Source organism: Oncorhynchus tshawytscha, linkage group LG16 (assembly GCF_018296145.1).
Source record: "Oncorhynchus tshawytscha isolate Ot180627B linkage group LG16, Otsh_v2.0, whole genome shotgun sequence".
NCBI lineage: Eukaryota > Metazoa > Chordata > Actinopteri > Salmoniformes > Salmonidae > Oncorhynchus > Oncorhynchus tshawytscha.
The window spans coordinates 24272087-24288412 of NC_056444.1; the positions used below are offsets into that span (position 1 = coordinate 24272087).

A 16326-nucleotide genomic window follows, 5' to 3' on the forward strand; every position below is an offset into this window, starting at 1 on the left:
GTTAAAGTACAAAAGGGAAAATAAATAAAACATAAATATGGGTTGTATTTACAATGGTGTTTGTTCTTCACTGGTTGCCCTTTTCTTGTGGCAACAGGTCACACATTTTGCTGCTGTGATGCACACTGCTGTATTTCACCCAATAGACTGTATCAGAGTTTATCGAAATTGGATTTGTTTTTTAATTATTTGCGGGTCTGTGTAGTCTGAGGGAAATGTGTCTCTAATATGGTCATGCTTTTGGCAAGAGGTTAGGAAGTGCAGCTCAGTTTCCACCTCATTTTGTAGGCAGTGAGCACATAGCCGGTCTTCTCTTGAGAGCCATTTCTGCCTACGGTGGCCATTCTCAATTACAAGGCTATGCTCACTGAGTCTGTACATAGTCAAAGCTTTCCTTAATTTTGGGTCAGTCACAGTGGCCAGGTATTCTGCCACTGTGTACTCTCTGTTTAGGGCCAAATAGCATTTTAGTTTGCTCTGTTTTTATTAATTATTTCCATTGTGTCAAGTAATTATCTTTTTGTTTTCTCACTATTTGGTTGGGTCTAATTGTGTTGCTGTCCTGGTGCTCTGTGTGGGGTCTCTTCCTCTTCCTCTCTTCTCCTCTCTGTCTCTCTCTCTCTCATCCTCCCAACCCACTTCAAATAATCCCTCTGAAATGAGCTGTGGTTATGCCTCAGCATACCTCCCATTCTGCTAGCTAACCCTTGGAGTGGCCTGGTTCACTTCAAGATACTGCCTCCTTCTCAATTGTCTAAAAAAAAGTATCTCCTCGCCTACAAGCCGTCATCTGGACTAATTGGAAAATACTTGACAGGTCAAAACAATATGGTAGATGCTCATCATTAGGCTGGCGTTCACCTGGTCAGTTCTTTCAGATCAATGCAGGTGTAGTAGATGGAGAAGATGAGGAACATACAGACTTTTAAGCCATTGAGAAAGGGAAAGTGATTATGGATCTCAGTGTTCGTACCTGCCCAGGGCAAAATCTTTTTTTCATGCTGTAATCTTTGAAAGTTCTACAAAGAAGTGCAAGGGCATCACATATCCTTTTTGATAAATCGACTGCATGGAACAAATGCACTTGCCAAAAGTCCATTTATATAAATGTATCAACAAAAACAAACATAGCTTTGCCTGGAAAACGCCATTACCAACTGGAGGCAGTGGCTATAATGTTTAGTTATACTGTATAGATCAAAGTCCCTTTATTGACTTGCTTTATGGCAGGAGAAAAACATCTAGGTGCAGAAAAACCCAACAAAACACAACGTGAAAAATGAAACATGTACGTCTAGGAAAAATGGTGTTTTCCTGGTGAAATGTCAAGCTTTACGTGGAGCGAGACTTCAAACCGAGCAGTTGACATTTGTGTCTGTTTGGCTTTGCGTTGGGCGTAGTAAATATAACGGGGGGCTGTGGGGGGTATAACAGAACGTCAAGGAAAACCTGACAGATAAGCCTTTAAACAGCATCTGATCTGACGCACACACACACACACGCGCGCACACACACGCACGCACGCACACACACACACACACACACACACACACACACACACTCACACATTTACACTGAGCATAAAGTATAAAAAAAGACTGTATAGTAGGTTCTATTTGAAGTACTTTACTAGGGTATTGTAAAAGGTAGTAGCCTACTGTACATTATCTAACAGTCTGTTCACTTGGACTTGCTTTGCTCTCTGGTTGAACAGAAGTAGCGAGGAGGGGAGAAGGTGGGCCTAGTGTCCCTGCAGCGGTACTGGTAGGTGATAGATGCCTGCCTGCCTCTCCACTGGTGCCCCTGCACCACCACCCTACTCCTGGGGGATGCTCACAGGAGCCGGCAGCCATGGCTTAAATGGGAAAAAGATGACATTGAGTCATAAAATATATATATATATATATATATATATATATATATATATATATATATATATAAAATACTGCTGCAATAGTTTCCCTATAAATTGTTAATGTACATTGCCTTCCTAAGGCTCCTTTTTCTCCTCTCACTGACGTTGATACGGTGGCTGAGGCTAGGGACTGAAATCGAGCTGAGAGAAAATGGGGATGAGGGCAGAGAGCGAGAGAGCGAGAGATAGAGAGAGAGACAGAGAGACTGGAGTGAAGAGAAAGGAGGAATAGAAAGGCAGGAAAAGAAGGGGGGAGAAAGGGGAGGGGGGGATCCAACATCAGAGAGCCTTGGTCACAGCAGTTCACACAGGACTTTCTTATGGACACAATAGTGACACTAGTCACACTGAAGGGCAGTGTCATAAGATAATGCTGCTATCTCATAAATGACAATAACAATGCAACAGCCAACAGGCCAGCAGTAGGGTTGTGGAACAGTGAGGTACACGGAGGGGCCAAGGTAAGAAACAGTATCTCCATGCATTATTGAGTCAGTCAGTGTACCATGTCTCCACCAATAGGAGTGTTACATTCTGTTGTTCTCTCAAACCAGGATTGGTTGGAAGTGAGGTGATATGACAGTGGGAATCGGTCTAAATGAAGGAAACAAGGAAAACTAAAGAACCATTTTTGAAGACATTTACAGTACGGTAATTCTCATATAGTTGTATTTGTCCATCATATAAGATCACTACAATGACAGTATAATGTGATTTGATGTGGCCTATACCTCTTTACAGACCACACCTTCCACATGCCACAGAGTGACTAACTCCAAAAGGCATGTTCATCTGAAATACATCAAATCTGAGAAGACTAGGAGGGGCAGTGTGTTCTCTTTTGAAGGCAGTAGATCTCTTCCCCTTTATAACGTCTTCATAGAAGAGATTTCCCTTTCACAGACAAAGTCAACATCTCATAGCAACCTCTGGCTCCTTTGTTTCAAGTCCCTGTGCACATCACTCAAACAGACTGAAAATGAGAATGAGCGTGTTTTTACCCAAAAGGCTTTGCAAGTAAGAACACTTTCCTTCTTTACAGGATACGATAATCAAACGGTTACGCTATGGGAGAAGAAGAACACGATATCAGGAAACAGATCTTCAAGAGAGAGCGTCATTGCAGAGATTGACCATACCTGTCATAGTCTGCCTAAATACTGCTTTTATCTCCATAGAATGTGTGTAATTACCACAGATGGAGACTGAGAACCAAGTAAATGCTTGACATACTGCACAATGAGCAAAAAACTATTATAAGCCAGGCTTTTCCTCATTGGCTGTGATTTCAAGGTTTCTTTTCAATAAAGGAAACCTGATTGACGGTGAAACTTCCATCCTATTGAGAGAATGAGATGCTTTACACGAGACTGACAGTAACAATGTAAAACACCTTAAAACATGAGACCCTAATACGATATCCAGTACACCACCAGGATATCCAGTACACCACCAGGATATCCAGTACACCACCAGGATATCCAGTACACCACCAGAATATCCAGTACACCACCAGGATATCCAGTACACCACCAGAATATCCAGTACACCACCAGGATATCCAGTACACCACCAGAATATCCAGTACACCACCAGGATATCCAGTACACCACCAGAATATCCAGTACACCACCAGGATATCCAGTACACCACCAGGATATCCAGTACACCACCAGGATATCCAGTACACCACCAGGATATCCAGTACACCACCAGGATATCCAGTACACCACCAGGATATCCAGTACACCACCAGGATATCCAGTACACCACCAGGATATCCAGTACACCACCAGGATATCCAGTACACCACCAGGATATCCAGTACACCACCAGGATATCCAGTACACCACCAGGATATCCAGTACACCACCAGGATATCCAGTACACCACCAGGATATCCAGTATACCACCAGAATATCCAGTACACCACCAGAATATCCAGTACAGCACCAGAATATCCAGTATACCACCAGAATATCCAGTACACCACCAGAATATCCTGTACACCACCAGAATATCCAGTACACCACCAGAATATCCAGTACACCACCAGAATATCCAGTATACCACCAGAATATCCAGTACACCACCAGAATATCCAGTACACCACCAGAATATCCAGTACACCACCAGAACATCCAGTATACCACCAGAATATCCAGTGCACAGAAAAACATTTAACCAAAAAGAAAAAAAGGTTTTTCTGGTATTTACACACCAAGTTTCCACATCAAATAATCAACATTTGCTTGTATACACACCTTCCAGATATCTCACTCAGTCTAAAACAATATTTCAAACTGTAAAAAGAAAAGTGGGTGCTCTCAGTCCCTCTCGGAATGATTGTGGCAGGTTGTTGCAGTCGCCCTTCATTCAGCCTCTCCCATTTCATCCCAGTAGAGCAGAGGAAGCATTAGAGGCACTTTCAGACTCATTCTGGTCCATATGTCACTGCTATTAGAGACAGTGTCCAGCCTCAGAGCCTCAGTGTCTCGCAAAGCACAGCCCCATAAAAACAGCAGTGGAGAGGACCAAGACCACAGCATTTAAACTACAGCACACCCCTTTAAACCCCCACACACTGGCACACACACATGCAAGCAAAAAATGCACACACACACCACACACACACACACACACACACACACACACACACACTCTGGCTGTTCTGGCCCGGAGGGAGTGGTGGTGGGGGGGGGAGCAGAGGGAAAAGCAGCAAGTCAGACAACACTTACCAGACACGCCGCCATATGTGGTTCTCTTGCCACGGCCAATGCCAGGCCAAGGAGTGCCGTCTGCCTTGAGCCCCATCAGCCCAGATACCGTGTTGGTTGCTGTGACGCCATCTGCACCACCTGCAGGGACACGTTTAGTCATTAGCTGTGGGGGAACGGGCACAGGGCTCGGCTACGCCAGCCAAACCCAGGGCCAAATCAACCAGCACCTTAAAGGGTCCTGCAGTGCACTGTGGAGCACAGCAGGGCGTCTGTTTAGATGCCTGTGGACTTTCACTGTGCCAAGTAATTCCATTAGTGTCTCTATGTTGTTTGGGGTTGTGTCTCTCACTTGGCTTTCAAACTAAAATGATGCAGAAGTGTTTTGTGGGAGAAAGAGAACACGTTCATATGAGTCTGCTACGGTCACTACATGGAGCTAGCTGACTGTAAACTACCAGTTACATTCTAGGGTGGTCAGGACGAAACTATTATGCACAGTTCATGTAAGTCCATCTATGGAAAAAAAATGAACATCAAAAAGAAACAAAACAACAAATCATTTGAGTACAGCATATTCAATGAACATTGACTTTAGGTTTATCCTAAATGGCATTTTATGCCCTACATAGTGCACTACCTTTGACAAGAGCCTTATAGGGGTTTGGTCAAAAGTAGTGCGCTACATAAGGAATAGGGTACCATTTGGGACTTAGCCTAAGTAAGTGGGGCTAGTTAGCGTACCCTCGTGTGCTGCCATGGCTATATCCACAATGTTGGTGACGTTTGGGGTCAGTTTGGCGAAGAAGGGGATCTGGACAGCTTGTCTCACCCAGCGGCAGATGTTACGCACCAACTCTGTATCCTGAGGAACAAACAGACAAATAAAGGACAATAAGAGAGGGATGGCGATGGTGGTAAACGAGTGTAGCCGACTAAGTGAGGTGAGAGAAGAGAAGGGGTTGGAGTTGCATAATGCTACCGGTCTGTTATCTGTTGGAACTTGGGAGTGCATGGGTAGAAAATAGTCATGGTTTCTGAAGAAGCCCCATTACGGTAAGTGTCCCAAATGTCACCCTATTCTGTACATGAGCCCTGGTGAAAAGTAGTAATTTGCCATTTGGGATGCACTCGGTTTTCACATGGATGTCACACTGTTAAATCATTAGCACGTCTCATCTAAAACAGGTTGGCTGATGAGGTGGCATTACCTATGGGCAGAGGGAGGATCTGTTTAGGGTTTTTACCCCCAGGAAATCTAATACAAAATCAAATGTATCAGCATCATCCCGTTCAACATGCCTGTAATGGTGAAGCTTATTATAAAGCTTAGTCAGTATTTCTCTGTTTTACAGATATCTAAACCCAACTTCACATCCGTTAACCATTTGTTGTTTGGAGCCCCCTATTGCACCTGGTTCCTTATATTGAGCATTACTTTTGACCATAGCTCTATAGAGCATGTTATTATTACAGAGGCTCTTGTGTACTTCTGTACTTCACTGTTAGTCAGCCCTCCTTCCTCTCTTCATCTGTCTGTATGCGCCTTTCTTCTCTCACCTCATTTTGTTTCGCTGTTCTTCTCTTTCTCTCTCTCTCAGCCCTCTTCTCACCCAGTCATCTCTCTCTCACTCTGATCCTCTCTCCATCACCTCTTTATTTCAGAGGAAATGGGCTTATTTTTGACATATCCAATAACTGTTGGTATATACAGCCTTGAGCAATGGGTTTTACTCTACTGTATAAAGAAGTGATATTTACAAGGTCTGTGTGCAAAGCAGATTGAGCACTGAGGTCAGTCTCTCACACGGACTAAAGGTTAGCATTTTTTTTTTTTTAACTATTAGCAATAAATGGATTTGTAAAAAAAATCTATAAAAAAATGGAGGGTCCTGAAAGAAAGAAAATACATTTCCCTCTGACTGAATATTTCCTTTCTATTTCCAGGTCATGCTGTGTGATTCAGGAGCACATCAAAAATAACAGCTATTTGTAGAATAATATTTGGCCTGCGTCTGAACATATACTTTAAGAGTGGCACTGAGGGGTGAGGTGTGGGGAAGGGGGAGAAGGGGTGAGGTGTGGGGGAGGGGGACTAGGGGTGAGGTGTGGGGGGAGGGGGACTAGGGGTGAGGTGTGGGGGAGGGGGACTAGGGGTGAGGTGTGGGGGAGGGGGACTAGGGGTGAGGTGTGGGGGAGAGGGATAGGGGTGCGGTGTGGGGGATTGGGGACTAGGGGTGAGGTGTGGGGGAGGGGGACTAGGGGTGAGGTGTGGGGGAGGGGGACTAGGGGTGAGGTGTGGGGGAGGGGGATAGGGGTGAGGTGTGGGGGGAGAGGATAGGAGTGCGGTGTGGGGGATTGGGGATAGGGGTGAGGTGTGGGGGAGGGGGACTATGGGTGAGGTGTGGGGGTGGGGGACTAGGGGTGAGGTGTGGGGGATAGGGGTGAAGTGTTGGGGATAGGGGTGAGGTGATAGGGGTGTGGTGTGGGGGAGGGGATAGGGGTGGGTGTGGGGGAGGGGGATAGGGGTGCTGTGTGGGGGAGGGGGAGAAGGGGTGAGGTGTGGGGGAGGGGAGAAGGGGTGAGGTGTGTGGGGGATAGGGGTGAGGTGAGGGGGGAGGGGGACTAGGGATGAGGTGTGGGGGATAGGGGTGAGGTGTGGGGGGGAGGGGAGGGGATAGGAGTGCGGTGTGGGGGGGATAGGGGTGAGGTGTGGGGGAGGGGGACTAGGGGTGAGACGTGGGGGAGGGGGACTAGGGGGACTAGGGGTGAGGTGTGGGGGGGAGGGGATAGGGGGATAGGGGTGAGGTGTGTGGGAGGGGAATAGCGGTGAATATAATCACATTGGTGCCTAAAAATATGCCAAATGTATTCTAAGGGTGGACAAGAGGACATAGGGAAGGTTACTCCATAGGAGACAATACAATTCACTTCCAGGATTTGGATAAGATATTAGATTTATGCACTTGTGTCTCTAGCAAGTGCCATCCATAGCAATTTGACTTGATTTATTCAAGACTTACAAACAGTGTATAAACAAGAGTGGAGAGGAGGGTTCAACCAGTCCACTCCCATCTACCTGCCTGCCAAAGACAGAGAGAGAGAGAGAGAGACAGAGAGAAAGAGAGAGGCCTTATATCTGGGCTCCCTAGAGATGGTTGATAGCGCTGGCTGCTTTCCTGGGGAGATTCATTGGATAGATATTTCTGATCCTGCACACAGCCAATGTATCAGAAATACTTGAAGCAGTGGATGTATTTCTAGGTTGATTTGTAGGTTGAGTAAGTATCAGTGTACAAAGGTGGGAATGAGTGGATATGCAGACTGTGCTACAATGATGTAATTACTAGCTAAACCTTGGACGAAGAGGACCTTCAGTGGATTCTACATGTATTCGGGTCATGGATGCAATTGGCATTGGCTGTAGTCATAGAATAGCTGATTATTTTGAGATAAAAATAAAATACTTATTAGCTTGATGTGTATGATAATATTTATCTTTGAGAAAGAGCAAGAGCAGAGACAGAGATACTCTCTAATATTCTAGAACCAGGCAGCCCCGGCCGCCACACAGGAAGAAGAGGGACTAAAACCAATCCTCCCAGAGGGTCATGGGAAATTGCATTATGGCTACTTCAGCACAAGAGGCTGGGTCATGGCCTCCAGCCAAGCACCATTGCCCAACCAGATGCTGCTTGTAAGAACCCTGCTCTCACAGAGGTGGAGCTCTCCCTGCCAGGCATGCCTGGGCCCCTGACAGACAGCTTATTACACAGCAGATGGGGGCCAGGCCAGCTAGCACTCCAGTCTGTGGGGGACATAGGCCGTGGGGGGAGCATAAGGGTGGGGGGCAGAGGGAGGAGGGAGGGGCAGAGGAGGCTAAACCTAAGCCCAGGCCCCCTCCTATTGCAGTTTGCCTGTACAACATATTCTGCTTGGCTGGAGAGACGAAGCACCTGTTTGACAGGCCTGTTACTGGTTCTGGCAAGGGAGACATTCTGTGTCTCTTCTCTATGAGAGCAGGTCTTCGAGCAGACCCTGTTGTACCTCTGCGCTCTGAGACCATTACCTGAAGGTCTGGCAGAGAGGGAGCGGAGGGTGTGACGAGCTACAAACATGCTGTCAACATGAAAAACACGCAGGCGTCGTACTGTGGATTCTACAATGGGCATGATTCCCAGAGGAGAGCAGGACCACCAGTGACGGGACACACCGAGGATTGTATCATTCCAGGTTCCATCAGAACGGAATGAACACATTCCAAAACACTAATCCCTCTTGACTGACTGACTGACTGTAACAGTACAGAAGGGGCCATGATGATGAAAATCAAATAAGGGGCACTAGCCGTTAAGGAGGGGAGGTCTAGTATGAAATGAAAAGAGTTGGTGGAAAGGGTACTTGACGGACATTTTTTACGTATTTCTTTCTTTTCCTTTCTCCCGGTGAGCTGTTTCCGCGGGGCAAACTGGCATGCGGATTAGTTTCAGCACGACGGGCGGCCCCAGCGGAGGAACGTGTGTGTGTGTAGAGGGAGAGGAGAAGGGGAGGTGTATCACCCCCAGGCAGGGTTGTGGAGGGGGTGAGGGCTGTTGAGACAGCCCAGCCCGCCAGAGAGGAGGGTGGGTTACCACAGGCTTACACCTGAAATTTTAATTTTACAGAGCAAGGTCACAAGAGGTCAGCTCTCTCGTTAACAACCCCAGACTCTCAACGGGAGAGCGGGTGAGTGTGTGTGTGTGTATGATGGAAGCTGTTTGTCACCAGGCTGCATGTTCAAAGGGGGCTGAATATAGCTCGGGGAGGAGGCTTCGGTTTTAATTTGTGAATCGGAGGAGTGGAAAAGCGGTATCAAAGGGAAGGAGGGAAAAGAGGATGTATGGAGGAGCGTTATGGAAGGGAAGGAGGGAAAAGAGGATGTATGGAGGAGCGTTATGGAAGGGAAGGAGGGAAAAGAGGATGTATGGAGGAGCGTTATGGAAGGGAAGGAGGGAAAAGAGGATGTATGGAGGAGCGTTATGGAAGGGAAGGAGGGAGAAATTACTGACCTGTGGTTGCTGAGGCAAACGTGAATAAGAGATATGAGATAACGGAACCAAAGTCTACCTTCCTTCAAGCTAGACACTGTCTGTCTTAACCACTCACTCATTAGACTGCACTCACTAACCACATTATAATGACACGTGTGATCAAATGAAAAATCATGACAACTGCCATCAAATGAGAATGAAACTCGTACAAAAAACATTGTGATAATTACATTGTGATAAACACTTAAAGGCCAAGTACAACCTCATCATCGCTTCTAAATAAAGTGAAGCCGGTTCAGAAGGGAAACCCAAGTGTGTCGCATCAGCTGATCGCATCAGAGCCGCTCAATAAGCTCATGTTGCAAGGTTTGGCTGCTACAGGGTTGTCATTGATTGCGAGGATCAACCATGTTGCTGCTCTACTGTTGTCAATAGCCGGCTACAAACTAGCTAGTTAAGTAGAATTAGTCTATCATATCTATTGTATACTTTCTGTTTTCCCAATGCCAGTTTTGGGGCCAACATACCCCATCACCCCTAACTTTAACCAAAAACTTTTCCCCTCAGATTTCATCACCTTGAACCTTAGTGGAGAAGCTGACACTGTAGCACGTTGCAATGAATAACCAGGGCCTGCTTTTAGCTTCCAGCCATGTGGATTGGCTCCTGATTCTAGCATTACCTAGATCCTGTGGGCTTGCTAAACACACACATGGCGATCCGCTGTTGACGATCAAGCGTCAATCACCTCTAATGTAAACGTTCTGTCAGAGAGCTTATTTCGGACACACTAATATGCAGGCTTATTCTAGCAATCTATGGGGTCTATTTCTTCTCGTTACCAGGTCGTCATCTATTCTTCTCTCATGACTTACCGGCATACACTATTAGGCGTAAGCTTCAGCTCAGGTACTCTATGTTGTAGGCCTAGGTTTAGATTATCACGTCACTTTCACTGTGCACTCTGTGCATGTATCAGTAGTGACATTAGGCTATTTGGATAGCACAGGTGGTTATATGTAGCTACCATTTTAGTTTTCGGTTCTGGGGGTTTGTTCGTGTTATGCAATTTAAATGGTATGTCATGGCCACTGCAGCAGTCATTGTCTGGTCTTCTCTCCGTACGATGTCTTCTGTTATATAACCATATATGTCTTTTCTATTCCAAATTTCCGTTTGGAAAGGAAGCCTTTCTTTATTATGGTCCAATAGCAGGGATTCAATTCATCTCGGCTGTCAGGACCCTTCGGTGGGTAGTCTGCTCAGGGATCCATCTTTCCGCCTACTCTCCATGGCCTACGGAGAAGCGACCACCGTGCATATCAAGAGTATCTCTCCTCTCTCAGTAGCACAAGTTTGAGTTAACTTAAGGCAATAGTGCTGGGTTGATGTTGCGCTTGCTAGAGGCGGTCTGTTTGATGGCGTTTATGGGTTCTTCAGTCTGAAATGCACAACATTCTATATAGCATATCGTGTCCACCTCCTGTAGTTATTTTAGCATCTTTATATGATGCTTAGGTCTGGCAGTGAGCTACCCTGAAGGAGCAGAGCCCTAATGCCAAGACTACGCGTTGTAATATTTTCTAATAAAGGGTTAAACGTACACGTGGTGTATCCTTTCTGAATTAGATTTTTTTTAACATTTTATTTTATTTTTACAACAAAATGTTAAACTACTCATCTTCAAAAAAAGAACAGTACAGTTGGTTATATAATCCGAGGGAGCAGTTGTGAATGACTGATTGAAATGGCAAATTAATAAGACATTCAAATGAGATTTCCATTTCCATAGCGTCAGAACGAATGTTTTTCCCGCTGTTGCGTTGAGAGGTGGCACCGCCGCCACGCACGCGGAGCGGTCGGGGTGTGATGGAATGATATTGCCTCCCTCTCTTTAGTTCACTCCGAGGTTACCTGCCTGCGGGCACATGGCTTTGATTAGCTTTTTGTCTTACAGCAGAAAATCTAACGGCAGAGGGGATATAACTCTGGAAATTTACGGCTTCTGTGAGAGAAAATAGCTTTGTCTCCTTCCCCGGTTATAGACGGGAACTCGTTCGTTCGTACGTTCGTTTCATTCATTCATTCATTCCCCTCTCCACCGCGGGCCTGAGGTGGGACTCAAGTCAAGATGGTAAGATTGAAAATCACAGCTTTCCATTCTTTGCCTTTATCCGTATCCAGATAACTAAGGCCTTTAGGTTGTGGTATAGTAACTTGCTGTGTGCTGTTTCAGGCACATACAGTAACAGCACTCATCACTTACTGTACTGTATATCACACACTGCTTTAGTCACTGTGCTGTTTATAGCAGACTTGTTTCATCATTAGTGATGTGGAGCTACAAGCTAAACCTTCCTCTCCCACTCAATATACATGCGTACTGTACTGTACATCCACATACACTGAGAGGGCATGGTATCCTGTGCCTAAGGATACACTGTATTGCTCCCATCCAAAATGAGAGCTAAGTGGAGGCTCAGAGCATTTTGAGATCAAGTCTAGGCAGGATTGGTAGGCTACAAGCTACACTACAGCATACTACGGCTGTAAAGCTGCAATGTCCCAATACCATCAGCGTACGGAATATCAGTCTTCAGATAGTATAGTATACTCAAACGCTTTGACATATTTTTCACCCCGTTAAGTCAGAACAGCCTGCCTGCCATGCTGTAAACTGATGAGGGTTAGTATTAACCTCCTGAGCGGAGAGGTGTGATACTCTGTGATATCCGGGCTTTTAAAAAGGCCCCTTCCGTCCTCTTCCAGAGCAGCACTACCCTGCGTTTTAATGACCTTGTTTTAACGTTAAGACATGGTGGTGTTAGAGAGTCAGGTAGGTAGAGTAGAGAGTCCTGTTACTGACTTGACCACCGCACCGCCGGGCTACGAGCAGTTAGATGACAGGCCGTGTCACACATGTTCAAGTCAAAAGCACAACTGACCCTCACAGAGAGACAGGCTAATGTGTAAACATTTAGATAGGCTGCTAGCAAAAGAAGGTTCTCACATATCGTCTTAAACGGTGGGTTTAGACAGTGTGAGGGAATGTGTGTGGTCGTCTACCGGTGGACAACTTGGTGTACGGTTGGGGTTAAGAGCAGAAGAAAAATAATAAAAGAAGCAATGTCCGTAAAAAAAATTCAAGATAAAAATAAAAAGAGCAGTAACGAGTCAAACAGCCAAAGGCTTATTTAAACTGACATTATATTCCCTGGTGACTGATCTGCCCATCCCATCTCATATTGCACACTGAAGACATGCATCAAGCGAACAAATAGAAGTGTTGACTACAGTCACATGCTCCAACCATTTAACCAAACGCTACATTAAACTCAGACAATGCAGCATCTCATTTGAGAGAAGCCAAGTCAAGGATTGCCCCGTATGGATTATTACAATCATTAAATGTTTCAACTAAATGTGAAATTATAGAAAGATGTGTATTTTAGGAGGGCGCTGATGAGACATCGACGCTCCATTGGAGTGGAGTCAGTCTCCATTAAACCAGAATAAACGCTCCAAGCCACTCCTTCAGTGGTTTTCATTGCCTGTGTCCCACCTCGTGCCAGATCACGCACCCCCTTTTACTCCTCCTACACTGGGAAAAGCACCCAAGTGGATAGCTCCACCTTCGAGTCTGATTCGACACACCCTGAATATAAATCACTCTCACACTGAGATATTCAGACAGTCATAGAGCTACAGCTACTCGCTCAGAAAATCTTCTCAAATCAGCCATGTTGAACTACCTCCACACTGCCGATGTAATGAACTACTGATATGATGAATGCTATTTATCAGTCACCACCATGGCATCGTACAGTAGGAGTCAGTAGCAGAGCAACAGAGAGGAGTTGTTGACTCCGCTCAGCTGTAGTGGTAGAACAGTGGTTTCTCCGTGACAGAGCAGAGTCCATTAGAAAGCAGACTGTCTGGTGTATCTGACAGTGTGATCATTCAATTTTATAAGAGCTGTATCTAACCAGATGTTCACAAAAATAGGTGTGTAGTCGATACTTCAACTTGTAGTCAAGTGCAGTCTGAAGTCTGCACTGAGGCTTACAGCAGTTGAGAAGTCAGTGAGGCGTGCACTATGGCAACGTCAGTAGTAGAGTTGAGTCTTCAGTCAGTCAGTCAGCCAAAAAGGTGTTTGTTCACAGAGGCACACAGTAGTTGAGCTGAGGGCTTACCTGCCCACAGGCCAGTCCCATGCCCCTCTCCCCCATACCATGTGGGCAAGACAGATTCAACTCCAAGGCATCAGCTCCTGAGGCCTGTTGAAAGAATAACACAGGCAGAACCAGATCGTTATCACAAGCTTTTTTTGTTTGTTTTGTTTATACAAATGATCACCATGAACACATTTGAATTAAATGGAAGATGCCATCACCTTTCCTTTTTTTGGGAAACACCAAGAGCTACAATATTATTCACGTGCATTTGATTTCTTGTTCATGTCAAAAACCTGGGCAGATTTCATACCCCAAAATGTTCTCCTACGAATTCAGTTAAGGGATGGATCTTTTAACAATTCATTCACTTGCGTGCATTTCCGTGTTACACCATGTCGGATTGATATTCCATTTATTTACGCACCAACACCACAGCATGAAGTGGATGCGGATTTGCAGATGTACTGAAGATGCACACACACTGTACATTTACCGAAATGCAATTCAATGCAAAACAATGGAGACTGGAAAAAGAGGGCCCTAAAATAGATGAGACAAATTATAACTGTTTCGCATGGATCGGCATCAGATGACACTGTATCATGGACTGGTGGAGAGAGAGAGAGAGAGAGAGAGAGAGAGAGAGAGAGAGAGACTAGGGCGTCGAGTGAACGCATCGAGAGAAGAGCGGCGCGAGAGAAGCAACGGCTGAGCCGGAAAGGCATCTGACAGGCAATTATGTTTCCGTGGGGGCTTTAAAACACATCACAAGAGGGATTTAAACAATTACAAACAGCTCCACAAACCTGCCAGAGAGTCTCCAGCTGCGGATTTATGATTTGGCCTCAGACTGACAACCATTAGAGAGAGAGAAAAGAATAATAAGCATTTTAGCCTTACAAAGTGCACATTTCATGGTCAATTGAGGCCCAAACGCAGTCACAACATGGTCATAATGCATCGGGATCCCCAAAGCCAATTATCAATCATGTTTAATTTCACCCTTCTTCCTTAAGCCCTTCGTGGAGTAAAGGGAGGGGGTGGCGGGCGGATTTATTTTCTTCTATAGTCTTTTTTCCTCACTCTCTCTCATTTCAGATCATAATAAACTTTGCGATGATATGTGAAGGAAGATGGTTGGGGGAGGTGTTTGATATTGTGGGCTCAGTTTAGAGAGCCAAGGATGAGGCGAGTGTATCATGTACATAACAGAGAACAGAGACTGTGTTAGACATGTCTTCATCCCATCCCCCCCAGCTCAGAGAGACAGAAAGAGAGAGAGAGAGAGAAAGAGAGAGAGAAACAGCTAGACAGAGACAGTTTTGTTAATTATCTATTTCACTTGCTTTGACAATGTAAACATGTGTTTCCCATGCCAATAAATCAATTTGAATTGAATTTAAATGAAATTGAGAGAGAGAGACAGAGACAGAGCGAGAGAGAGAGAGTGAGAGAGAGAGCGAGAAAGAGAACATCCCTCTCCTCTCATCTCTGATCGGCTGTCTGCTCCAGGTTGCTGTGTCTGTCAGGCCGAGTGTGATGCATTCAATCGGATAGTTTTCTGTACCTTCCCCTCATGAATATCAGGAAGTGTAGGTGTTGGTCTCCATCTGAATCATACCAAGTTTTCCATGGAAATCCAACATGGACCTAGTTAGCTTTGTTCAGTTCGAGAGATGCGAGCACCAAATTATGTAGACACGCCCACATGTGCATAGCTTACCCCAGGCTTATCCACACAACATGTTTAGGCAACGCGCATGTGCAAAATATGAAATCAGCTCAATGCAATGAACGAAGCTAGGCAAAGCAGCGAGGCATATGCTGACCCTGTCCATTAACAGTGACTGGAGTCAGGAACGTGAGTCAACGATCTGAACGGACGGGAAGGAAGGCATGAAAGCCCAGGCGCCTTTCCTGAGATTTGGATCCAGTTTTAGCAAATGTTGATATTTTTTAGCATACAAAACACCCGAATCATTGAGGAAAAACATGAAATAACAAAAAAGAATGAACATTTGTCTACCCTGCCTACTCTGACCGCACATCACTGATCATTTAGAACCATTATGAGGGACAGTGCAGTACCATATTAGGACCTGCATTTTAGGGGTGCATACAAACACACACACACACAAACACAACAGAAAGAAACATGGAGAAAAGGGACGACACTGTCAAAGCTGTAAGCATCTGAAACCCGTCAAATCACACACACACAGGCACGCACACGCATACACGCACGCACACACACACACACACACACACACACACACACACACACACACACACACACACACACACACACACACACACACACACACACACACACACACACACACACACACACACACACACACACACACACACACACACACACACACACACACACACACACACACACACACACACACACACACACACACACACAGGCACGCACACACACACACACACACCAAGGGAGAGAGAGACTGTATCACAGACTGAAG

At 45.5% G+C, this 16326-nt stretch overlaps 1 protein-coding gene across 2 annotated transcripts in view; it reads right to left on the bottom strand.

Annotated features, from left to right (window-relative positions):
• The window catches only part of LOC112215544 (dihydropyrimidine dehydrogenase [NADP(+)]), a 220427-nt gene that overhangs the window by 63751 nt on the left and 140350 nt on the right, over window positions 1–16326 (bottom strand). For both annotated transcript variants that reach the window (XM_024374642.2, XM_024374644.2), the window contains 3 exons: window positions 13856–13939; window positions 5377–5497; window positions 4654–4773 (listed from right to left, as the gene is read on the bottom strand). In XM_024374642.2, coding sequence (XP_024230410.1) covers window positions 4654–4773; window positions 5377–5497; window positions 13856–13939 — 325 coding nt within the window. The remainder of the gene's footprint in view (window positions 1–4653; window positions 4774–5376; window positions 5498–13855; window positions 13940–16326) is intronic.